The 27,818-nt window shown below is 38.0% G+C and overlaps 1 protein-coding gene and 1 long non-coding RNA gene across 2 annotated transcripts in view; both read left to right on the top strand.

Annotated features, from left to right (window-relative positions):
• LOC134754520 (uncharacterized) overlaps positions 1-27,818 on the top strand; it is a 246,645-nt gene that overhangs the window by 160,501 nt on the left and 58,326 nt on the right. The gene's annotated exons all lie outside the window — the stretch shown is intronic.
• The window catches only part of LOC134754250 (protein scabrous), a 54,275-nt gene continuing 46,199 nt past the window's right edge, over positions 19,743-27,818 (top strand). Inside the window, exon 1 of the mRNA XM_063690449.1 lies at positions 19,743-20,009. Coding sequence (XP_063546519.1) covers positions 19,825-20,009 — 185 coding nt within the window. The 5' untranslated portion in view covers positions 19,743-19,824. The remainder of the gene's footprint in view (positions 20,010-27,818) is intronic.

Below are 27,818 nucleotides of genomic sequence, written 5' to 3'. Positions count from 1 at the left end.
GTACCGAGATATCTCGGGACGAGTGAAGAATGACATTTCCGCACGTGTATCGAACGACGTTTTTTAATACAGTTGCGAAAAAATAAGAAAAACAACAAGTAAGAAATTCGAAACTTTTATATTATTAATTCTGTGACATCATTGACATTGACATTATGAAGAGGTGTTTTTTTAGCTAGGTGTTATTATTATTGAACATTGAATTGAATGGAACTCTTTAATGACGCATAGTTTACGTTTGGCGATTTGTTTTCTTCCTTATGGACCCAGACCTAAACTTGGACCCGGACTCGGACCCGGACTCGGGTCTGAACATGGACCTTAACTCGGATCCGGACCCGGACCGAACTCTGACCCAAACTTGGACCCGGACAGCCGGACACGGACCCGGACTCGGATCCGGACCCAGACCCAGACCCGGAAATGCTACTAGAAAAGTGTTGAAAAGTGAATCATTGTTGTTCTAAACGATACGTGTCTGCACTAGAGCATTTTACGTTTGAAGTATGATTTTTAATTTTTTTTAAGATAAGCAATTAAATTGAAATTTGAGTTTAAATGGATTTGTTATACAATTTCCATTCTGATATTTGACTCTCCATTCCATAAATAACGATACTTTTGCCTGAATTGTTAATTGAAAGTACCCTCAGGAAATACTATAAAAATGTATACTCATGTATAGTCATGTTTAAAAAAAAAACATGCATTTCACTATCCTCGTGTTCGAAATGAAAAGTAGTGTTTAACTCGGGTGAAAGGCATCATTTCTTCCTAGGACTATTGGCGCTTTCACTGCGTTCGAGCGCCAAAATACCTCGGCAGAAATGAGTGCCTTGCCTTCATCCCTTGGTTAAACAATCTACTATTAACAACTCCAGCAGGTGCTGGGATGGTGCAGGCAAATATGAAAAACAGCTCCGTAAAAAGCTGCCACTGAATGCGCTAGGAAAAAGCTGCTTATCACTCCTGCAGAAAATTTAATAATAAAAAAGACGGATAATTATTTAAATTAAAAGTAGCTTCATATTCTAGTAATCCTAAATTCCAAAAATCCTTATCAATGGCATTTGAAGTTTCATAGAGTAACTTATACTAGAGCGGTACTGTCATAGTAAATTTTGTAACCCCGGTAAATTCACTGCCATCTGTCGACACACTTTAAAACTAAAAATGAAGATTTATAAAAATACGATAAAATGTATTTAAATATGGATAAATGATTTTTTTTATTTTCATTAATTATTTTTATGATTTTGACCCATGTTCTTTCACTGATATGCGTTAAAATTGTTAAATAACAAACGAAACCGTCAACGCCATCTATACGACTGTAGGCCAAAACTAGTAGCGCCCTCTGAACGAGAATCAAATTTTCTTGATTTTCGAGGCACGTTTTTTCCTTAGACTGTATTCACTGTATCCATCTATTACGGAGTTATATCTATCTTTGGAAGTTTACAGTTTTTTTCGGTACACCCCTTAATATCTTTTGCTTGTTTTACCTACCAATGGGTCTTTATATTTAGTATCACTCGAAACACTTGCACACGTGCACTTGCCCGGCTTTTAAAGTAATGCTGATAGAGATTGCAGTGGTGTTTACACAAATAAACGGGCCTAGATTAGTTGGGTAGTTTAGGTTATCGTATCGATAAACAGGAGTATTGATGCGGCAGGTGGGCGCGCGAGTGTTCGTTTTTGGCGAATCAGAGGCGGCAGGTGTGTGCGCAGGTGTTCTCCGTGATCTCGGCCGATATCGATTATACAGCCTGCTAGCGATTGCCTTATAGAGTCGGACCAAGATAACTCTGCATGCCATTTGCAATGATAAAGCGTAGCAATGACAGCTATAAAAATATGCCGTTTATAATGACACTTCGACGCTTTGTTCTGTTCAAGTCGGTGCAAAGTCAGACAGATTATCACCTCATTTCTCATTGTAATTGAAAATTTCAAATTCTAATATACATATAGTTGGTCAAGCAAATCTAGTCAGTATAAAAAAAGCGGCAAATTTAAAAAGATGTTTGCGGGAAGGGATATCGTCCCATAGAATATTTGAATTTCGCGCCTTTTTCTACCGACAAGATTTGCTTGACCAACTATAATTTATCTACGCACATATCATTAGTGCTCTAAAATGCGTTCAGAAACAGTAGGAATTGAATGACCAGCATTATTACAACCAATTTTACTATGAGAACTTTCTTGTCGGTGGTAGTAGGTAAAATCCTAGTAAAGCCTGACCAGAAATATATGATCATTGTCAAAAGGGCGCTATTGTTCTCAATGTATGGGGTGACAGTTCAGTATAGTATGAAAAAATGAGTTCCAGTGAAATTCCGCAACATGGCGCGTGATCATATATTCCTGGCCAGGCTTTAGTAGTAAGTTACCATCACATCTATGGGGACTTAAATCGGGGCGAACTACTACTGTAACGTGGATTTTGAATAGTTGTCGTTCTGTCAAATGGCGAGTGAATTCGCTTCCACGGAGGATATATTATGACGCTTCGTTTACCTGCCATTGCATCATTCACCTGACTTTATTAGACAGGTTAACGAGACGTAAGACAAAACTACACAATTTTTTTATAATGATATTTGGCTGTAACGAACCGGATTCCGTCTGCTTAATGCCCTTTTACATATTTTACTAAATCTCAAATTGTCTTAGTTGCAAAATGCCTAAATTCCCAAATTGACTTATTTTCAGTACAATAAAATGTCATAATAATATTTACACATAACATCCAACATCCAAATTGTATAGTTGGTAAAATGAACAATAACTTCAAATACCGAATTATTATTATTAAGAGTGAAAGTGAAAATGTATTAGTTTCATGATTACCTAAATTCAAAAATGCCTTTTGTTGACAGGCCCAAAGATTAAAATGACACTGACTCATAATACCTAAAACTTTAACCACGCAGTATAAAAATAGTAACAAGACGAAAATTGGGATGCCTTGATAATTAATTTAATTACTCATTACTTAAAAACTGTAAACTTCAACATAATTTTAAATATTTTTCCTAGATAGAGAGTTTTAGATATTTTTTGACAATGTGACGTTTATGTATCTATTTTATTTGATTTTTAGACATTTTGGGAAATGGTATAATTGAAAATTCATCAAAACATAATCAAGTCAAGTTTTAGACATTTTGGGAAATGGTATAATTGAAAATTCATCAAAACATAATCAAGTCAAGTTTTAGACATTTTGGGAAATGGTATAATTGAAAATTCATCAAAACATAATCAAGTCAAGTTTTAGACATTTTGGGAAATGGTATAATTGAAAATTTATCAAAGCGCGATATAATCTAAATGAATTATAGTCATATTAAGAATACGGTAATTTAAGAGTAGCATGCATGAATAAAATACTATACCTATTACCTACATCTAGAGAGATGTCAAAAAAAAAATCTAATTTCCAGCATCATTATATTTACAGCCGCCAATCGGCCTTATAGAATATATAAATTTAATAAAAAAACTTAATATTACAACACAACCCAAATTTGACGATCTGGCTCCTAATATCAAATCAGTAGACAAGTATTCTCTTTGCCTCCTGGGATCTCCTATATTCGAACAATCTTTTCCCGGTTATATTTCTAACTCTATAACTAAATTCAAAAGTCACACGAATCGCTTACTCGAAATAGCCCTCATTATGCTCTTGTGATTCCTTAATTTTGTCTTTTTGTCCCTAAATTTTTATAAAACGCTGTCCTTTTGGAAACATCAAAATTTATTGTCGCCTTTAGATGATTTGATCAAAATTAGTTTAGAGACGATTCTAAACATTCAGCTAAGTGAGCCTTCCTGGTCTCAAGCGTCCCTCCCTATTCGGTTTGGAGGTTTAGGAATTCGCAAAATTTCCTGTGTGGCTTCCCCAGCCTTATTGGCGTCCACTCATAGCACGTCTGGTCTCATAGGAAATATTTTAAGGGCTTTGTCCACAAACTGTCAGATTGCGGGCTTTGATGACGCCAAAAATGCTTTTAAAATTTTAAAACGTAATAAATATAAGAGCCTCGGTAGAGAGTATCATTTCGTTCCATTTGGAGTTGAAACTAGGTCCATGGGGTCCCAGCGCGCAGAAGTTTGCAGAAATCACGAAGCATCTGGTTGACGTAACTGGTGACCGAAGAGCTGGCGGCTTCCTCGCACAACGTATCAGCACTGCGATACAGCGGGGGAATGCCGCCAGCATCCTTGGTACAATGCCTCAAGGGCCTATTTTAGATTTAAGCTAGTTATTAAAATTTCGTTTACGTAGTACCACTGTATATATCTTGTATGTAAATAAAGTTTATAAATATAAAAATTATGCGCTTGAGATCAGCCTGTAGGTAGAGTAGGCGAGCACTACTATGTAGCGCGCGCGAGATCGGACAGATGCGCGCGGCACATGCGGCCTCCGCCGCAGTCGCTACTGCTCCACTCTCCCTGCCTTGCCACCCCGCCATGTTCCTTTGCTTTGCATTGATTGTACTTACTTACATAATGGGCTTGGTTTTTACCAAATTCGAGGTTCATTAATCGACACCGACACTATTGATTCGGGTCCTGATACAAATACAATTTATAATGTAACTTTTGTCCTAGCTAGCGATGATAATACTTATTCTGTGCTAGCGATAAGAATTTTTAACAAGTACCCTCTATAAGGCGGTATGTGTTTCTATAATTTAATCGTAACAACTACGTTCCATGGTTAGCAATAAACGATATCTGTTATTAGAATTAGGAAACGGTTTCGCTAATAAAACAATTCAAAACAAATATAATATAAGTTTTAAATATATTTTTTAACTCGCTTAGGTAACGTGTGTTATTAACTTATTATTATTGGGTTGTTACGGGCCTTTGAGTGTCACTTCGACCAATCAGTGATCTGTTGTGACGACCCTTTAAAGTTCATTATTAATGCCCGTTGAATCCAGAAAATTCCTGATTATTTGGGCCGTAATGTTCTGTACCTCATAGGGTTGCAATACGTGCCGCCCTAAGTGGGTACTTCGGTTTTACATTAGTGGTCTACAGGAACTGAAAATGTGCATTGCAGTCTCCTCTGACTCCTGGCAGAACACGCATGTCGCATCTTGTTTCTTCCCAATTTGAAACATGTGTTTGTTAAACTTACAGTGTCCAGTCAGTATTCTAGTCTCCGCGCAGGTTTTGTCTTTTGAGCCCTAGAAGCTCCTTAGCAGTTTTGCTGTTGAACCCTTTGATTAGAGCTTTCGAGTGTTTTTGTCCTTTGACGAACTTCCACCAAACGATTGCTCTCGTTTTTTCTAAGTTGCTGAACAGAGAATTGTGATTTCACAGAACGGTTCTGCCGGCCTAGCCAAGGTGACAATCGCTATCGCTTCGACAATGAAACGCTTTGTCTCTTTATCACTCTTCCAATATTAGTGCGACAGTGACAGTTGCGTTTCGATCGCTACGGAGCGTAAGCGATTGGCATGTTGGCTACGCGGCCTGGGCCGACCAGGGTGCGTAGCCAACGTGCCAATCGTTAACGCTCCGTAACGAACGAAACGCAACTGTCACTGTCGCACTAGTGTGGAAGAGTGTTAGAGAGAGATGACTACGATACTCTAGGAAGCGTTAACGATTGGCACGTTGGCTACGCGCCCAGGGGTGTGTCTGGCCCCTTTCTAGCAAGTACGTCTGCTTCTTCGTTTCTGTTAATGTCGGAGTGCCCTGGTGCCCATCTAAGTATAACTCTTTTAGCCAGTGCATTTAAGTTTTTTTTATTGTACTTGACTAGTTTTGAGTTTGACTCGAGGGTTCTAGTGCCAGCAGAGCAGCCTGAGTTGATGTAGATATGTTGGTGTACTTAACGTATGTGCACGACTGGTGCCCGACTGGCGGTTATATGATTATGACCCACATTAATTATGAGTGAGTCTACAGTTTTAGGACTTAAAATATGAAGGAATGTAATAATTAACTTTAACTTATCTTATTTGGCTTGATAATAGAAACAATAGGTGCAAAAGCATTTTCTTAAATACTTTGGTAAGTATATATGTATAAAGAGACATTTACGTGTGCGACGTACACGCTGCACGCATCGTGTAAAGTAAATAGATAAGTATATTAACTGGATAAACAGCTAGTTACCTAATAATTCGCTCTTACCTACACAAATAAGATAGAGACTTACAACTAAATTCACTAAACAGGCCGCCATATAAATATTTATAGTACGATAAGATCAACAGTGGATGATAAAATAGCTATAGCTAGTGATATAAGTAACGCAGTTTCAAAAGTCAAATTTTACCTTGGGATTGTCAAATTATTAACCAAGAAATTAGAAAAAAGGCAGGTAGAGGTTTTTTTATGTTAATTTTGGTAGAGGTAGAGGCACATTGCAGCTGCCAGGACAGGAATACAATGGGATGGTCCGCAGCCTAAATGGACGCGGGATGCACAGGGGGCACGCGCCCGCGCTGTGCTTGCATACTGGGGTAAGTAAGTGCAGAAATGCATGGAGAAATTGGAGAAGTACCGTAAAATGGAGTGAGTAGGAGCAAAACTGACATTCAAACCTCGATAACATTTTATTTTTACATATGCAAACTGAATGGTGTATATAAGTGTTCCGGACGTTTGTATTTTAGTTTTTATTTTATTTTGGGTAGTTCTATTTCATAATTTTGACGATAAACAGGAAAAACCACCTCACCCCGTAGTCCCTCGTAATTGGGGTGAGATGGGTTTTCATACAAAGGTGATTTTGGAAGATTGTTGGATCGTTTTTTGATTTATTATGAGTATTACTATAGCTCCATTTTAAATTGGAATACATGATTTTTGTAGCAGTAGCCCTAATAACCCATTTCACCCCCCTTTCAAACCTCTCCCCATTCATAACCCAACTCTCCCCGCGAACCCTACTCACCCCAATTTACGGTATGCACTATTTTCTCAGGCGATGCCGCTTGGCACGATTGTTCACGGTTAAGCCAGGAAATGAATGCTCATAAAAAGTTATCGAGGGAAATGTTTGGAACACAATTTTTGACTTCGTAACTTTGTTTGGACTAGTTAAGAGGTGAACATATCAACGGTCCCCGGCCGTAGCCCTTGAGCCGGGAGGAGAGGGGGGTTAGAAGTTTATTTTTTCTGTTTTCCGATATAAATAAATTTGGCACTGCCGATTTATACGAAATCGATACCAAACATGGCCTATAGTAGCTTCACTGATAGATAGACATCTTTATTTGCATACCAGTATGTTACATAGGTACATAATGGATCCTGGAAGGGTATAGCATGGGACCAACCACGAAATCGCGAAAAAAAAATTACCCTCCCATAGAAAATGGACCAGCCAAAATGAATGAAAGACAAAAAATTTTTTTTCGCGATTTCGGGGTTGGTTTCATAGTAAAAGTTGCTCAGTATAATCCCAAAACCTCCCTGGCAACGGGAATGCACTTATTTTTTTGCCACCGTGTATATTCATTCGTTTTTGATAGCAATGGCGGATGTATGGCGGATGATTGAGGAAAAACGTCTATGGCTCCCGCAAATTATGACAGTTCTAAGTTGTGGTTGAAAAGCATAAGTAATGTATATAGTACTTATAATAATTAAGTAGGTAATTGAAAAACTAAGTAAATAAAGCTAAACTGAAACCACTGTCCTCGGTCCATAGGTTTTTATAAGCCTCTTCGATGGTGATAATGGGACGGACTTCTGACGTTGCTGAAGATCTGTTGCGTTCACCACAATCTTCAACATCTTCTTCGTTCTGCCACTCAGCACCATCGATTTCTCTAAGTATCTAAGTATGCAGAGAACTTCTGGGGTGTCTCTAATTTTTGAGTAATATTTGTTTTTGGCTTTACCGCTTTAAATTTTTTTACACATGATATCTTCTCTGACCCCCCCCCCTCCTCCCATCATCGTGATCATTCGTAATATTTTTCTTACCCCCACCCCCCTTCTAAACGATCACATGATTTCTGGACGACCCATTTGATACAAAAAAAATTGTATTTTGCACAAAAAAAGAAAATAACGTAATTTTTAGTGTTCCGTGTAAAACTTCGTTTTGACAAACGGAACACTTATGGGATCACTTCGGTCTTGCAAATCAGTTAAATGCGTTTTCCTCAGAGACCGTTTGAGGTAGATACCTAAAATTTGTAACAGTTATAGCAATTACATATTAGTTGTAACAATTACCACCACTAATATCGTAAATAAGTAAAAACCGCGGAGGAAATTTAGGGGGTTGAGAGGGGTAACCATTTTTTTATTTATTTGTAAGAATCGTGTGGTGTACCATTTAAAGCTTGCAAAAAATTGAGTCGATAGACTGATTTTGACTTCATTTTAGACTGCAGTAGTTTCGATAAAAAATGCGTTTAAAGTTGCAAGTTTTCATACAAAAAGATTCGCGTCTGTCCTGGGAATTTTCGGAAAAAACTATGGCTAACAGGCAGCTAACCAGACAATAACCAACTAAAACGAGCATGACGATGCGGGAAAAATTATCAAGATAACCTTACCTTTACTAGTTTTTTGACTGCAACCTGATCTTAGGTTACTTACGGAATCAGTACTTGGTTATTCTGTACTTTACAATGGTTGGACTATCACCTTAAAAAAACAACCTTATTGGAATAGAAATAAGTTCAAATTTGGAACGGGATTTTTCACATATTTAAGTCATTTAGTAAATTTGTTCGTGGAATTTATAATATGTGCATAGAGTTACTAAATCGTAGATAGCTAGATAAATTAATTTTTAATATTTATTTAATAGTGTTGATGATTTGATTACTAATTTTGACTATGACTTCACTATCTGATTATTCGAATTACTGTCAAGTAAACCTGGATAAGGGTTGTGTGATGGACAGATAGGAACCTTATACATATTACAAATACAATATGGTACAACACAGTTTCATGGCAATAATGTATGTGCTACTATAAAAGGCGTTTTACCTAGTTAAAACGAATTTTATGTAACACCCCAGTGAAAACCTATTTTCACGAGTAAAACTGGTTTTCCAAAACGCATTTTCACTAGTTGTAACTTGGGTTTTTCAAAACTAGTTGTCGCAAATGTACATTGGTGAAAACTAGTTTTGAATTTTCGGATAAACGTATTTTCACTAGGTGAAACCAGTTTTCACGGTAGGTTTTCTGCCAGTTCTGGCGAGAATTAAATGTCCCAAAACTAATACTGAAACGGGATTTAATAGAATGCACTCACTTTTATCATTTTGGCCTGACATTTTGAACGTCACATTATGTTCGCGGCTACAGGCAAACTCAAATCATAATGTACCTAAATGTCTCAATAAGTCTTACCTCCTAGATAAAATGTATTTTTTATTTTTGCTACTTTCATAGACCTCTTATTAAAATTTCAGTAAAGGGGTATTTGTAAAAAACGAACCTAAGTGACAAAAACTGACTTTCCATTTTGAGTGGCGTCAAGTCTACAAGTTTCAAATACTATGTAAATAATTGTCATAGGCTGTTATCATAACATGAGGTTTTATACCTACTTACTGTTTTTGACGTATTTACACGTAAGAAGTTGTCATTTGTCATGTTTATTGTCAACTTTGACAACATTGTTGTTATTTTGGTTTTTGTTAAATAAAGATGTAAAGAGAGAGTTTCGTATATATATTATCTTTATGGTTACATAAACCATATGGACCGTTAATAACAAGATTTTTATCAATGTGAGTTGGTAGTGTAAATGAGGGTGAAAAATCAGGCAATTTGCAACCAGTCTACAAAGCCCAAAGCAAAGCAACACTGGATGACAATCCAAGGTAACTAAGGGACTATAGCGACCCGCTTTCGCTTCGCACGGGTTACACTAAACCTTAACAAATTATGCACCTAAACCTTCCTCAAGAATCACTCTATTGATGGGTGAAAACCGCATGAAAATCCGTTCAGTAGTCTTTGAGTTTATCGCGAACATAAGTATATACACACAAACAGACAGACGCGGGGGGGACTTTGTTTTATAAGGTGTAATGATTATAGGAGTAAACGGCAGTGGGAAGTCATAATCAAAGGTGTCTAGAATAATGCTGTCACTGTATTGGTATCGCTTGATTAGAAGATTTTTTTGTACCTTAATAGCTCTATTAAACCCCATACGTCGTAATTACCCAGTCGTCCACTATCGTCTTAAAACCTGTTCGAAATACCTTTCAGCAGTAATAAAAGCTTTATAGCTAATAAGGCCCTGCATTTCAAAGTGTTTGTGTGCATGCCTAAAATTTAATCCGTCATAACGATGCGTACGATAGTAGATGGATTACCTACGCACGGGACACTTGCTACCGCAGTTATGACTGCGGGCTTGGCCAATTTATTTGTGACAAGTTTCGCCTTTGCAAACACAGTGTGGCGATTTTGAGTTTATAAAAAAATTTGAAAATTTAGCCCATTTGATCTTTATTCTGGAAACAATCACATTAAAATAGGCATTCATACCTTTTTTTGTCAAAAAAAAATTTTGAGTGTGGCGGTGACGATTTCCATGGAAATGGAATTAATGTCCAAATACAAAGATTAAAAAATACACTGAATTTGGCATTTTAAAAGCATGAACATATGTGCTATTGCTTGCTCCATGCTTTCATCAAATATCGACGGATCAGCACATGCGTTAGCCATAAGTGCACATCCGTCATACGATTATCAAAAATAATGGATTAATAAAAAGAAATATAACGCATTCAATTAGTTGAATTTATACAAACAAACACACATACAAATTTTTAAGGAATTTCATTTAAATGCCATAAAGTTATCCTCAATATTCACTCGCGCAATCTTTAAACCTCTATGGAAAATTAGATTTTGCAGATATGGCTTTGTTTTACCAAGGTACGAATTATCTGTTTTCAGATGAATTCTTTTCCGCAGGGTGCTCGAGATTCATCACGGACGAAAACAAAAGGCTCATGACCTATGCATACCTATAATGTGTGCATTGCTAGCGTTAGGCAAGTGTCTGTATACCTAACTATACGCGAAACTCATCTGGTGAGTGCTGCAAAATCGGCTGCTCGCATTCTATAACTCAGGCGTCAGGCCCCACAAAATTTTACTTTTACACACCTTGTTCTTTGCTGCGGAAAGTACATATCCAAATGGATGAGGTTGCAAAAGTAGGAACACAAGGCATGGCAAAGGGCCTTGGTAAGTAGGTCGTGAATATTGGACACACGTTAAAGTAGCGCTGCTGGCTTTGTTTCACTTCGGCTAGATTGGAAGAAGATTCTATCAAAATATTTGCTCCGCTTTTCGGTATTCATCCCCAAAGAAGGAGGAGGTAGGGTAGGGTAGGGTTATTAATTTATTATTATTAACGAATTCTACACGGGCGGAGTTCCATACATAGGTGAGTGTAATTTGCAGACTATGCAGACAGAGGTGAATGAAAATTGTCATAGGAGACACACATTGAAATTAAATTATGTACACATCAAAGAAATCAACATACGATGCGAAGATAACAAACATTAACAACAAACGGCTTGGGCACGAAACTGCCAGGAAACGACCCTTCAACGGGAACCAACTTCTTTATGAAAATCGACGCAAAACTGCAATAAATGCAGTTTTTTGAATAATGAATAGATCCATCGGTGCAACACTTCAAACAATAGGTTATCAATTTATTATTTAATTATTTAAGTATTTTAGTTATTCATATAGTTTAGTCTCAGAATCCAAGAGGTATTTAAAGAAAAGTGGATTGCTAGTTACTGAAATGAAATGATATGAAATGAAAGCATTTATTTCAGATACAAATAATCCATATTATGTTAGTAATAACTTATATTAGGTGTGTTAGTAGAAAGTCTAATTATAATTACAATTGACATACACGGACATCCAGTGAGCGAGGAATAGGGCTGTTGATCCTCTCAGCGATCACCTTCAGGAGAGTGTTGGTACTGCCCCGCACGCGTTCGCCCAGGGACGCCACCCGCTTGCGCAGCACGGCTTGAAAACCGTCGGTTCTCCACGCGGCGAACATTCCTGACGCGCTGCAGCGCCAGGGCAGCCCCAGAAACCCCCTGATGGCGTTATTGTACTGGACGCGCAGAGCCCTGAAACTTATGACAGCTCACTTAGCGCCACACTTGCACCATCCCACTAAACCGGTTGTTGCCATGGTTACCAGTACAATTTGACACTGGGTTAACGGTTTAACGGGTTAACCCCGGGTTAGTAGGACGGTGCAAGTGGCGTTTAGTGGTATTGAAAGCCAGCTTATTTTTAACTCGTGGTGTACCAGACCAAGATAAGTCTGCAACGATTTTGATAGAATACGCAGTGCAAGTGTTATTAAATTTATACGTCATTATTTCATAGAAGTTTGACGTTTAAAATAACACTTGCATTGCTTGTGCCATCAAAATCGTTGCAGACTTATCTTGGTCTAGCTCTACCGCACTCTGTTGAAGATCTGAGTGGTAATATTCTGAGATAAATACCTCGTGCGCGCGCGCAGTGGGCGCGTTACTTTATTTATTACAATGTCATGTTGAGTTAGATAGGTAGGTACAGACTTAAGTGTAAAACTAAACGCACGAGTGCTGTGATAATAATCTGCTGACAATAAGCTAAAAGGACCTCAAAAGGTAAAAACGGAAACCCTTATGGGACCACTCGTGCGTCTGTTTGTTCGTCTGTCCGTCTGTCACAGCCTATTTTCTCCGAAACTACTGGACCAATTATGTTAAAATTTGGTACACATATGTAAGTCTGTGACCCAAAAACTGACATGTAACGTCAACAAATGAATTTTAAACATAGGGGCCACTTATGAGTCTTATAGGGGGGGTAAATGAGAAAATTAAACGAAAGGGCTCATAGTGAGAATCTCAAATATATTTTTTTTAGAATTTTAGGATAAAAAGTTTAGAAGTTATGTAAGCATATCTGGCACAGTCGCATTGGTACTTGTAGCTACAGTCGCCATCAGATATATCGGAGCGGCCGAGGTGCTCAAAAATATCTGAACAAGCACTCTAGCGCCTTAACAATTAAATCGTGTTTAGATATTTGTGAGCGCCTTGGCCACTCTGATATATCTTATGGCGACTGTATAATTGATTGATTAGGTACTCGTAGGTACTATTGTATTATTGTTACGTGTTTGAGCACTATATTCACGCAGCTCTATCTTCGGTCTTCGCTATTAAAATACTTGCGGAAGTTGTGGGAAGCGAGAACCCGCCGGACGCTCCGAGCTTTCAGCCCTACGCTACGCGGAGCACGGCCTTCGGTCTTCGCATTGGGACACTTGTACTATTGTTAGGCATTTAATCTTCCTATCCAAGCTACTTTGCATAGTTGCAGAGATATAAGCCACCACGCCATAACACTTTGTCGCGTTTCGTCCTCCTCCACGTATATTGGAGGAGTGCGTAACGGAGCAGGGAGCGATGAGAGAAAGAAAAAGATAGAAATAACAGGGGTAGGTTCTTTATTTAACGGCTTAGTGTCAATATGACACGCTAACAAATGGTTTAGTTACAAAAATAATAAATACGAGGAGTTCTTCTGGCGAACGCGCACGTATGGAGTGGCGTGCCGGTAAGGCGCGCTGAAGAACGCGCTTGTAGGCGCGCTAGTAGCACGCGCAAGGCAAGGCGCGCTGGCAGCACGCGCAAGGTAAGGCGTGCAGATAGCACGCGCAAGGTAAGGCGCGCTGCTGGTAGCACGCTCACGGTAAGGCGCGCTGGTAGCACGCGCAAGGTAAGGCGCGCTGATAGCACGCGCAAGGCAAGGCGCGCCGGTAGCACGCGCAAGGTAAGGCGCGCTGGTAGCACGCGCAAGGCAAGGCGCGCCGGTAGCACGCGCAAGGCAAGGCACGCCGGTAGCACGCGCAAGGCAAGGCACGCCGGTAGCACGCGCAAGGCAAGGCGCGCCGGTAGCACGCGCAAGGTAAGGCGCGCTGTTAGCACGCGCTTAGGAGAGGCGAGGTGCGCTGATAGCACGCGCTTAGGAGAGGCGAGGCGCGCTGATAGCACGCGCCTGCAGAGGCGAGGCACGCCGATAGCACGCTCTTAGAAGAGGCGAGGTGCGCTGATAGCGCGCGCCTAGGAGAGGCGAGGGCGCACCGATAGGGCACCCGCGAAGAACCACCGGACCTTGGGCGCGTGCAGGGAGCGCTCGGCAGACTTCGCCAGCAGTGCAGGAGCTTCTTCGGAGCGCGAGCAAGGGTTTCTTGAAAGTGCGGGGCCTGGCTTGGCCCCGCACGGACCCTTATTACTGATGTTCCTTGGTTGGGAACCAGAAGCAAACCGAATTGCAGATGGCCGCTGGGCCGCTTATATAGCTAGCGATAAAATATTCTAGAATAACAAATGCGATTTATTAACCAGTAACAAATTTTAGATAAATTTAGAACAGACTACTTTAAAACTATACGACCTAAACTTCATGCTAAAGAATTTAGAGTAAATTAATAGTTTGACGGATTATGTTGTCAAACCAAGAAATAAATATGGCAAAGAAAATTTATAGTTAAATTTAGGTCAAATAGCTTCGAAATTATAATAAAAAACATGAAATGTATAAAAAAACAACAAGGTATGTTTCAGGAATTATGAAACAGCAAGCGAGGCAGAGGTCTCAGACTTCGCACGCGACAGGAAAGTTCGCGAGAGCTTTGAGCATCTCCGTAACGTTATCCTGTGGTTTTCAGGCACAGATCAAGAAAATAGTCATCTAATTGGAGCCAGAGAATGCAATTTAAAAGGTTCGATCAATTGGATTCTTATCTTACACTAGAAACTAAAGAAGAGAGGAGTTACAGAGAAGTAATCCAAGGATGCAACGTAAAACACTACAACTTCCCATTACCTACATGTGGTTTTTGATCTGACCCATTTGGGTTTTTCAAGACGTTTCACTCACGTTTCTAGTACAAAAAAAAACATGTTAAAAATTGTGTGATGTATGGAACCCTTGAAACGCGAGTCCGACTCGCACCATTCTATTTGACCAGTTTTTGTAATATCTACCTAAAATCTGTTTTATTTCGTCTCTTATCCAATTAAATATCTGATAGAAGTAACTACAATTTTACCGACACTTTTAACTAGTCCCAAGCATAAAAATTGGACATGTTCACGAACTAGAAACGCAGTATTTAACACGTGCTAGGTGATTTTGCACTAATATTCACAAATAAGTACCTACTACATTTGGACTTGGTGATACTGCTTACTCACTATACTCGGAACTCTCAGAAACCCCAATAGTAGATGAAAATGCAGTACTGCCCATTTTATCCAAATAAGCCAGTAAATCAAAGGAAACAATATGTCAATAGTAAGCTTGATACTTTTTCTATTATTTAGATATAAGTACATCAAAAGTTATATAACATAGACTTGTTTAGATTTCAAATATAACATTATGTTTACCGCGTTAACCAATCCGCCATTTTGCAAGTACCTACTGTGTTTGCAATAACTATAAATTTATATTTCTGAAAAAAACACGTAATTTATTTGAAACTGCTTTAAAACGGACTACGTTTGTGGGTAGTTCATTTATTGACTTAATAATCTTAATAATCCTATGCTGATGTATCTATCTACCCGTCTTGCAGTTTTTTTTGAAGTAACGATGTCGTGGTCCGAGGCCCATGTGTCATGCGTGCGTGTAATGTGCAATGCAACCAAGTGAAGTGATCAGAAGCACTCACGTGACTAGCTTGCTTCGCTTATGAGGGGAGATCACACGTGAAATTGGTAAAGCATTTAGACACAGTTGGGCTCTTGCTGTTATTTTCTCAAGGGAAAAACTTTAGCTACCACAATGTTGTGGTGGCTAACCAATCTTTAATATAATATATTAAGATTAAAATATAAAAAAATAGAGAACTTTTACGTATCAATTGTGTTTGTGTTTTCCATTACATATATAAAAGTCCTTCATTAATGGTGCCGTATTTTTAGCTAATTTTCTTGAACTAAGTTATGTAAACCTACTAAAAAATTATTAAATATTAAATAAATAAGTACTTCGTAGTTTCATGTAGGTAGCGATTATAATATAAGTTTAATGTTGTTTAATATCTACGAGTATAAATGTTTAATTCTAAACACTAGTAATTATAAAAAAATAACCTATCATTACCAGAAAATAAGTAGAAATATTGTGATTTCGATTGTTTTACACGGCTGACTCGGGGTTTCCTAGGAGAACGATAAGCTCACTCAAAAGCGTTAATTATTAAGTACCTACCTATCGATTTGTTTAACCATAGGTTTAACTAAAATATGAAGATTCTGAGATGAAGACCTCGTGTTCAGTGGGCGCGTTACTTTATTACAATGTCATATTGAGTTAGAAAGCGGCGCACACCTCCACCGCCGACGATCGCTCGGATTCGAAGTAATGTGTGCTTTATGAACAAGGTAGACGACTTAAATTAGCACGCTTATATGTTAAAAGGGAAGCCCTTTATAAGGCTAACCCTTATAAGCAATATGCAAGGTGTTGGTGAGCGGATGATAAGGGTTTTGTAAGGGTATTTGGGCTACCGATTACTCAAATGTGGTAGCTTTATATAAGGGTTTTTAAAACCAAAACAAAGGATTTCGTCTGGTAAAGGGTATGGTGAGTTAAGCCTTATGCAATACTCTTATAAAACCCCGATAAGGGATAGCGGGCCGGTCCCTGGTGTTGACCTTAAGCCATCCTAGATGTCGCTTTTTGTGGGGGCGAGTCACCATCTGCCGGAAATAAAATTGCATACCGTTTTATTAGGCAGGCGTCCGGGCTTTTATCCCATAGCTCAGTACTTAGTCCGTCGCTTTCACCTAATAACCTAGTTCATTTTAGATTCCATCAACTCTAATAGTCCTTACACGCAAGCGGATGTTGCCTCTGCGTGCGTCCCATAACACGGGCAAGGGCAGCATCCGCTCGGTGTACCCCTTACATTTCATGAAAGTGTCAAAGCGCCCTCTATGTGTTTGCATCGGCTCCGCGCACGCCTCCCAAAGGTGCGCTTCTATTATGTTTGCGGTTCACCTAATTATACATAGGTTAATATAACCTACTTAATTACCTATGGCAAAGATAGATATAACTCCGTAATAGATGGATACAGTCTAAGGAAAAAACGTGCCTCGAAAATCACGAAAATTTGATTCTCGATCAGAGGGCGCCACTAGTTTTGGCCTACACTCGTATAGAGGGCGTTGACGGTTTCGTTTGTTATTTATAATTTTAACGCATATCAGTGAAAGAACATGGGTCAAAATCATAAAAATAATTAATGCAAATAAAAAAAATCATTTATCCATATTCAAATACATTTTATCGTATTTTTATAAATATTTATTTTTAGTTTTAAAGTGTGTCGACAGATCGCAGTGAATTTACTGGGGTTACAAAATTTACTGTGACAGTACCGCTCTAGTATAAGTTACTCTATGCCTATGGAAAGTTAACAAACTTTATAGCGATTTCGTTAAAATATATCTAAGAATGAATACCTATCAGAAACTTTGAAATCGATTATAATATACTAAATGGTAAATGTTGTAAGAAATATCAATTATAATAGAGCAAGCGAGCGCAAAGCGCGAGCGAAGTGTCCTCGTTTCAGCTTAGGTATTAGGAGGAAAGGGGACGGCCGCGCGCTCTATGCAAACCTAGTCCACATTTTCCTCTGGATATTGCCATAAAGGAAAATATTTTTGTTACACAAAGCCGGGTGACAATGCAATATTATAGTACCATATCGAGCTGCACTGATCATAGAGACAGGACAGGAGGTGGCCATAGGAACTCTTGTGATAAAACAACGCAACGCAACCTACTGTGTTTCAGGTTTTTAGAATAGGGAATATTACGCGAAACTACAACCACTACTACAATCTGAGGGTCTATCACGAAACAGAAAAATCAAACTTTCTTTATCTAACATCTCTGTCACTTGCATATTTGACTGATAAAGAGGCAGATAGTGAAATTTCGGATTCGCGTTTCCCGGTAGGTCCTCTGTAAACAAACTGCCTTGATGCATCATTGTCATATTTTATTAAATATCTTTGAAAACTTGTCAAAAACCTGTTAAAGTTACAGTATGACAAGTTACTCTACGGTTTACTAAAAAGGTTAGGGCTGCACTCTGGTAGCAGAACATTACAGTAATATCCCCTATTGTCTTGATGGGTATTAGTTGCCTGCGGAAAGAAAAGTGCAGTCAGCGATATAAGTCACCTGTCTGTACCATAAATGATTTTTTTGCCTAAAACTTTTTTATGACACTGGCATTGGCATTGACATTTTTATTGCAAAATATATTTTTAGGGTAATTGTATGTTGAAAGGGATTTTAAAACTACCTACAAATAGTCTCTCCGATACTTTAACTTTTTGAATTTGGCGCCTTTTTTTCAAAAATTAGGAAACTCACTCTTCGAGGCATTGTACCTGAGGCCATGAGAATCCGCATACCGCTCACATATCATCAACAGGTCTTATATGCCACTGATTGATGGACTCAGCATCAGCAACAGCATGTCGTCTGCGTAGCTTAAATTTGCATTCGTCTCAAAACTTATGTGCAGACAAAGTATATTAATCATCACCATGATTATAAATTAGCAGCGAAAAACCAATTCCATACAAATTGGAATTTTTAATAAGTAATAAAAAATCGAATAGATCAAACGAAGGGGCGTAGTTGTGGTTGATATGTATCAAATTGTGTCAAAATATTTCCAATAATGTTAATACCCAGAGAGGAAATGAGGACTACGTTTGAATGAAAAGGCAATTTCGCGCGGCGCGGGTCGCGTCGTCCACTTTCGTATTATAATGCTCTCGTTGGTCTGGCTATGTGTCTGTTCTCCTCTCCTCTCCTCTCCTCTCCTCTCCTCTCCTCTACTCTACAGAAAGCATTCCTCAACCGATTCTCGTGAAATCTTGTGAGCATTTTCGATAATTATATGTATGGAATTTTTACGATTTAGTTTTTTTGTAAATTTTACCAAATAGCTAGGTGGTGGGTCTTCGCGAGGTCTAGGTACTGCACACATAGCCGCTATAATATTGTTTCATCTATAGGGATAGTAAACAATTTTCGAGCTGAATGTTGTGGTTTGTTTTTGTTTTAGCTAGCCCCATGCGATGATTCCTACTATTTTATTTTTAAAGCAACACCAACCAATGAGTTATGCTGATGCAGATGGCGCTGAACGGCCATACGTTTTGTGGTACCTAACTCAGGTAACTGGATTGTCAAACGTCCACTCTTGGCAACCAGAATTACTGCATAATTTACGGAGCAGTTCTCCATCGCCATCTACTTTAACTGTCAAATTCGAAACACTTATTTCCTAATAAGCAATTAATAACTTCAGGTACACAATATCAAATATGCTGCAATTTAGTGTACTCGCCTAATCTCAAATTTAACCAAACATAATTATATACACACGACCTAAATGTACGTGCAATAAGGATATTATTTAATCCAGAGAGGAGAATGAGGACTACGTTTGTATGAAAAGGCGATTTCGCGCGGGTCCTCCACTCTTTCGTTTTAATAACGTGAAAAAAACATTCGGTAGACTTATGGGATACAAAACAACTGTTGAACGCATCTGCTCCACGCACTCCACACAGGGTGCAAGGTTTATTTAAGGGGATGCGGCGACCCGCGAGCCACTCTCGCGCCAACCGCCGGTCGCGTCGCTCGCTCCTTTAGACCCGTCCCGTCGCGCGCTACCTGAACAACCAACTTTCGATGGTGAAAATGAAGTGCTTAACGATATGTGCGGCTTTGACTTTAACATGTTGTATGATTGCCGTGGATGCAGCTGAATTTGACATTAAGATTGAAATGAAGGCGATGGCGGAACAGATCGAGATTTTAAAAACTTTGCACCTAACAGACGTTACGCGACTCAAGCGTGAAATCGAAGAGCTTAAGTAAGTTTTTTTTCTAAACTTTTACTTATTTTATAGTAAAAATAAGTACTTCCATAATATATGGTAAACCTCTAAAGTAGCTGAACAACAGCACCATATCCTTTTTTATTGACATGCAACATACCTATGTACCTCTTAAGTCTGTGTACCATTTTATGGTTTACTGCCAACTAGTAATAAGATCAACCTTTGAGGTTGACTGTATATTTATATCTTACTATTTTATAGGCGTTTTACTACATTAGATAACAACGTGGAAATATAACATAAGTTTTTGCAAACAAATTATTTTTTGTTACCAGCTTTTATCGCTGACTGTACTTTTCTTTCCACATGCAACTATGTAATACTCGTCGAGACAATTCTAAAAACCCCAAATTTTATACAATTAAGTAGGTTGCGTTGTTTTATCACAGAGTTCCCATTGCCACCTCCTGTCTCTATTATCAGGTCAGGTCCATGCCATCAAATAAATAAAATAATAAATAAAATAATATTGCCATGTCATCCGATTTACATATGTATGCAAAATTTCAGCTTAGCTTAATCGGATATCAGGAAGTGGTTGAAAAATGGTTTACAAGTTATGTAAAAAAAGTTATCTAGTTACTTACATACGAACATGTCAAGTTAAATAAAAGCTTGTAAAAATAGATAAAGTTATGTAGTTACCTACATACGAACATGTCAAGTTAAATAAAAGCTTGTAAAAATAGAAAAAGTTATGTAGTTACCTACATACGAACATGTCAAGTTAAATAAAAGCTTGTAAAAATAGAAAAAGTTATGTAGTTACCTACATACGAACATGTCAAGTTAAATAAAAGCTTGTAAAAATAGAAAAAGTTATGTAGTTACCTACATACGAACATGTCAAGTTAAATAAAAGCTTGTAAAAATAGGACAATATCTTGATGAAATGGAGCTAATTGTAACTTATCAACTTGTGTTATTATGTTTCAGTATAATTATTATATAAGGGTTTAAACTTTACAGTTTAAAATATGATTCCTCACTTACTTATTGCATTTTTTGGGAGAAGTAAGAAATTAGATAAGCACTACTCGTGTGCATAATATGTATATTTACGAGTATACATGTGTTATTAGATTAGTCAAGTCACCCGTGTTAGGTACATACAGTCACATGCAAATATGGATTAATGTAACTGAACTTAGACTTGTATCACTTGTATCAATATGAACATGGGTTTAAAGATAGAGTTTTCGCGAGTCAGCTTTGAGCGCCTTGTCCTATTTATTATAGAATAATGTATATTAACCCCTATATTCATATACGCCGCGCTACAAGCCTCAATTAAATAGTAGTACCATTTTGACTTGCATATTTGTAAGAAAGGGATCAAACATAAATTAACTAATTGAGGCTTGTCGGGCGTTTATGAAAAAGGGCGTTAGATTGTTGCATTCGTACGATAACGAAAACCCTATCCTGGGTGCGTAGCCAACACGCCAATCGTTTACGCTCCGTAGCGAACAAAACGCAACTGTTACTGTTGCACTAATGTGGAAGAGTGATAGAGAGACACAAAGCGTTTCGTTGTCGTAGCGCAAGCGATTGTCACCTTGGCTAGGCATCCTGATCTGTTTGGCGGTACAAATTGTAGTGCATAATTGTTTTCAATCAATCTCAGTACTTTTTGTACTGACTGAAATAGCAAGACACCTTCCGTGAAAATTCGAAGGAAAATAATACGTTTTGAGCTTAGCCGGAGACAGACAAGAGTGCCCGGGGCCGATACCGATAACATTTCCATTGGAATATTCAAAATTAAAAATAGTTTTATAAAGCCAGCCTTTAACGCTTAGCGCACACTAACTACTCTATACACTTATGTTTTTAGTATTTTTGTACTTACTGTCGGAAAGAATATTATTATTCAACCGAACTTCAGCACTGCGAATTAATGATTACTTATGTGAATAAAATTAAGCTCTGCGATTTTATAAATTTTGGGTATTGTAAACTTAAGTACCCGTAGTATACTCGTATTTGTTCGATATAAGTAATGTGAGTAGGTAAGCAGGTAATCTATGTTGTTTAATTCGAGCATAAGTTAGGTTAGTCGATAATTAAAAACTGGCCGATGCGTGTCAGACCACGCATAATACGTAAGTTACGTACGTAACGTAACGCACGTTTTTGTCATTTTGGCTTCCTAAGTACCAAGGTCCACCGCAAGAAGAAAGCAAATCGTAAATCTGTCTAGGGCTAGCGGTGAAAACTTGTTAAAAAGATAGTTGAAGTGTCATGGGCTCGAATTAGCCCATAGTATACCGAGCCAGATCCTCCGAAGGTCGTCGGTAGCAAACAAGCATTATGTTCGACTCGCCCGATGGTACGTGGTTACCGTAGCATTTAGCCTACACCCTACGCCTGCAATGCAACATCAGAAGTGTCGTTGACAACCCTTTAGAAATCTGTACATTCCTGTTTTGAAGAACCCAAAATGATATTCATTGTTACCTCTATGAACTTTCAGTGTTGCCTATGTATAAAAATCTGCCTATCAAATATTGCCGGATATTGTTCTGTGTCTACGAACGGGTTCCATTAAACGACGAAGGCTTCCTAACTTATATTGCAAAAAGGTACCTCAGATATTATAAATCCCAGACACCATTTACCGTACCGTTTATTATTAGGTGGAGATATATAATATTACGTATCAGCTAAATTTCTTAGATTTGTCGCGCCGCTTATTTCTTTAATAGTACGTAGGCGAAATATCGTATATCGTGTAATAATATTTTTTGTACGTAATAAATGTCTAATGGCGAAAAAAAAAAACAAGTTTTTGAACATCCATACTCTTATGGATTACGGGGCGGAATTAATTTAAAAAAGTTGAAAAGTAAAAAGCACTAGTTCGCAAAAACCAACTTTGCGAACGTTAAACAGCTACGTAAAGTAGCACTTTTTGAGCAACTGTATTAAAAAGATAACCGGCCAAGTGCGAGTCGGACTCGCGCACCGAGGGTTCCGTACTTTTTTAGTATTTGTTGTTATAGCGGCAACAGAAATACATCATGTGTGAAATTTTCAACTGTCTAGCTATCACGGTTCATGAGATACAGCCTGGTGACAGACAGACGGACAGCGGAGTCTTAGTAATAGGGTCCCGTTTTTACGCTTTGGGTACGGAACCCTAAAAAGTATTTGCCCTAGGAGTTCAGTTTGTTTTGCCTTATCTCTTTCTTGCAAATTCCCTTCAGATTGAAGATTTCGCTTCAAGCTATTATTTACTTGCTAGACCAAGATAAGTAAACATATAACTTTACGTTTCCTTTGGTAAAAAGCCATTAGCTAAAATTGGTCGTCCTTTTTGAAAATGCCGGATATGTACATCAGTTTCAAACAAAATATAATGGGGAAAATGTTTAAAACATTTTAAGTATATCCAGACATTACTAACCGGATAATAATCAATAGTTAGGTATTTCTTTTACAAGGGGGCAAAGTTGTTGTTTAACCCCTTGATATGCGAGCAAGCGAAAAAGTCCAAATTTGAACCACGAGCGTAGCGAGTGGTTTGAAAATGGAATCATGAGCGTTGCGAGGGTTTCAAGGCCCGAGGGTTAAACAAACTTTGCCACCGAGTGAAACAAAATTTTTTACCGCACCAACGCGAAGAATATACTATTCTGTAAAACATTACAAATCAAATCCAATTTTTAAGGTTATTAAATATGTAGGTATCATTCAAAATAATAGCTTAAAAGTCAATACTACTAGCCAACATGAGGAAATAACTCAAAATTAGCATTAACTTACAATTCGCCCCTCTTGTGGATAAAATGCAACTTTTTATATCAATTTAGGTGTTTGTTGCTGTTATATAAAAAATATTGTGTGTAACGGTACATAACTAGGTCTTAAATTCTCGATCCCGTTTATACAAAACTCGACTAGGCACGTAATCGTATTTTGTAACTTTGGCCCTTGAATTTTAAGAACTGTTGTCAGTATTTGTGTTCGCCGTCTGTTGGTGGGCATACGAGCGAGTGACCAGTGTCGCGCGTAGGTAAGTACATGATACTGGAATCGCAGTTGTTTGCAGTTGTCGCTCTGTAAATTCAGTTTTCTGTGGCCGAGTGGTGCTGTACGCTCGTAATTCCGCTAACATCGACTTTCGTTTTTACCTTACTTACAGTGTAATACAGTGTGCAAAGTAAACCTCCATAATTTTCTTATTTTGTAGGCGTTAAGAAATCGTACCTTAATCTTGGCCGGTCCGGCAGTAGGTATTAGTATATTGTACAATAATATAAAGTTCGTTAGTGTGATAAAAAACATACATAAATAAATAAATATTATAGGACATTCTTACACAGATTGGCCAAGTCTAGGGAATGCAATACCGGGATACCAGGATCCGAAATACCGGGATCCCGCGGGATTTGCGGGATTAAGGAGCGACGTAGTTCTTACGTTTTACTAAGTACAAATAACACGTCTCCTACTGGCGAAAGTTCTTCACGGAGCCTAGATGCATCTGTAGTGGAAAGGGGAAGGGACACGGAAGAAAATTTCGCCCGAATTTGTATATTTTTTGCTATCTTGTGAATTGAGTAATATTTGTTTTGATTAAATATTCATACATAAACATTTATTTATATGAATAAATATTTTTGCTTGTATGTACTGTTAAGTATGTTGGAGACGGTGTATAAAGAGTTTCCAAGTACTGGCAGTTCAGCAACAGTACCTACTAGAAAATTTACGTTGTGTGTGAAAGTATTTTTTTAAGGCGGAAGATTCGCAGTGCTAAATGCAAGTTGGGTCAAACGATAATAAAACTATGGGACGTATTAAAGAATAATGATTAGACATTACTAATACAAAACCAGTAATGTCTATTTATTATTCTTTAAGAAGTTAAATAAAGAATTATTTATCTCACTTGCTCGTAAAAGGTGTTACCTATACACGCAGGCGATGCCGTCCGTAAATCGAAAATTTCGACCTGGGGTTGTAGTGTATTTTTACGCCACATTTGCTAGGTGATGCGGTCCGTAAATCCTAAATTTGGGCCTAGGGCTGTATGTTATGTACATACCGAAATTAAGCAGGATTTATTTTTTCCTTTTTTTTTTCTTACAAGTGTGGTGAGACTTGTGAGGAACATATGGCGTGCCACGGTACAGGAATTACGAAATCGTGTTATTAAGCCTCCAGTTCAGACTCGTTCGTACATTTTTGTTTACCGCCCATAATACACAACGTACTATTTCTAAATTTTGTTTACTTTTTGTTTTAAACCTTCAAATTTAGTACCAATTCGTAAAATTGTATAGTTACTTGCGGGATCCCGCAAATACCGGGATCCCGCGGGACTGAGACTGACAATCCCGCTAAATACCGGGATTGAATTCCTCATGCGGGATTGCATTCCCTAGGCCAAGTCCCACGGTAAGCCCAAGGAGGCTTGTGTTATGGGTACTCAGACAACGATATATATAATATAATAATACTTAAATACATAGAAAACACCCATGACTCGGGAACAAATATCTATGCTCATCACACAAATAAAGGCCCTTACCGGGATTCGAGCCCAGGACCATCGGCTTCACAGGCAGGGTTGTCACTACCCACTAGGCTAGACCGGTGGTCGTCATGTTTATATTGTTTATGTTGATATGCATCTGATCACGGTGTAACTAAGGGGAACACCCAAATATTCCGAAATATGTTATCCCGATTTTTATAACCACAATTTTCATAATCCTGATTTTTTATACGTCCGAATTGTCCCAAATATCAAAATTACGATTCTTAAAAACACGATGGAAAAACTATGCTATTTCCGTATACTTAAAATCCGATTGCCATTTAAAAGAAAGCTTAAAGATCCGATTTTACACTTTCCCGAAAATATTTTTTTCCGAATTCTTAAATTCCGAAAAATCATTGACCGATCGGAAATAAAGTATTTCGGTATTCCGAAATTTAGTCTTTTGTAAGGTCGGAAAAATTAAATTCGTGATATTCAAATGAAAACTCACGTTTTAGTAATTAGTACGGGTGCCTGTCGTGTCGCATCATGTTAAATTCGGCATTCTAAAATTCGGCATAAAATATTTTTGACATAAAAATTCGGCATAAATAAATTCGGCAGAACTTCGAACCCCTTAGATTGTTATCTGTTGCCAGAAAAGTGGGTTACGTTAGGTTAGAACTGCGACCTCCAAGAAAACGAACTGTTGCCAGAAAAGTGGGTTAGGTTAGGTTAGAACTGCGACCATCAAGAAAACGAACTGTCGCCCGAATAGTGGGTAAGGTTAGGTTAGAACTGTGACCTCCAAGATAACCAATTATTACCAGAAATGTGGTTTAGGTTAGGTTATAACTGCGACCCTCAAGAAAACTAACCGTCGCCAGAAAAGTGGTTAGGTTAGGTTAGAACTGCGACCCCCAAGAAAACGAACTGTCTCCAGAAAAGTGGGTTAGGTAATGTTTGAACGGCGTCGCCCACTGAAAAGAATTGTTTTTACAAGCTTTACCTCTGTACAATACTTTTTTCAATAAATTATTTGTATTTGTATTTAACTTGCAAGTACCTATGTAAGTACATATGTATGTAATATGTATGTATGTAACATGTTTGTAAGGGTCAAATCTTGCAAGTTAAATTTGACCCACTTCCCGGTTTCCGATGAAGCTGAAAATTTGCATACATATGTAGGTCGGGTGACAATGCAATATTATGGTACCATCGAGCTGATCTGATGATGGAGACAGGAGGTGGTCATAGGAAGTCTGTGATAAAACAACGCAACCTTATTGTGTTTGGGGTTTTTAGAATTGTCTCGATGAGTATTAGTTGTCTGTGGAAAGAAAAGTACAGTCAGCCATAAAAGCTTGTACGAAAAATGAAATTTTTGCCAAAAAATTATTAGAGAAGTAGGTTAAGATTAGATTAGAACTACAACCCCCCACAGAAGGGACCTGCCTTCAGAAAATGAATTTAAAAAAATTGGAATATTTAAAATAGGAATCACGTCAATTCGGAATTTGAAATTTCGGAATAATGGTAATTCGGAATTCGTGATTTCAAAGATCGTAAATGTTAAATTCGGTGTTTACGCACAGAATAACGTTTGCGACTATCGGAATTGTTATGTTATAATCGGAATTATGTTTTTCGGAATTTAAAATTTCGGAATAATGGCAATTCGAAATTCGTGATTAATTTCAAAAATTGTAAATGTTACATTCGGTGTTTGTCACTATCGGAATTATTATAATCGGAATTATGTGGTTCAGAAATTACAAAATTCGGCTTTTCAGCTTTTCGGAAATATAAATCTTCGTAATTTTCATCATTCGTAATAACGACAGTCGGAATTTTAAAGGGACGAGCATTTAAAAATCGGAATGATAAAAGTCGACTTTCTAAAACTCGGCATAATTTTTTTCGGAATTATGTAGTGTACCACTAAGTATATCAAATATGTTTTTTATTCAAGATTTGTTAACATCCCTAAATATTAGTCGTAAGCCTCAAAAAGCTTTCTCACATACAAAATTACAGCGAATAGATAAATGAGGCTCGAGTTGAAAGTTTCGCTTCGAGTGAGCAGTGAGGGCACGCGAGCCGTGATATAAAGTCGTAGATGGAGTTCGAGAGCGCTGAAGGGGCACGAACCGGGGCATCAGATCCGCGCACCGTGCGTTGATGCCACTTCGGTGACCTATACTGTGTTATATACAAAATACTGAGATTGTATAGAAACTTTAGGTAGGTACCTAATGAATTGCAATAGATTGTGTCATGGATTTTTA

The sequence above is a fragment of the Cydia strobilella genome, chromosome Z (assembly GCF_947568885.1).
Source record: "Cydia strobilella chromosome Z, ilCydStro3.1, whole genome shotgun sequence".
Lineage (NCBI taxonomy): Eukaryota > Metazoa > Arthropoda > Insecta > Lepidoptera > Tortricidae > Cydia > Cydia strobilella.
The sequence above is the reverse complement of the archived record's forward strand: the minus strand, read 5'-3'. Positions and strand labels throughout refer to the sequence as shown.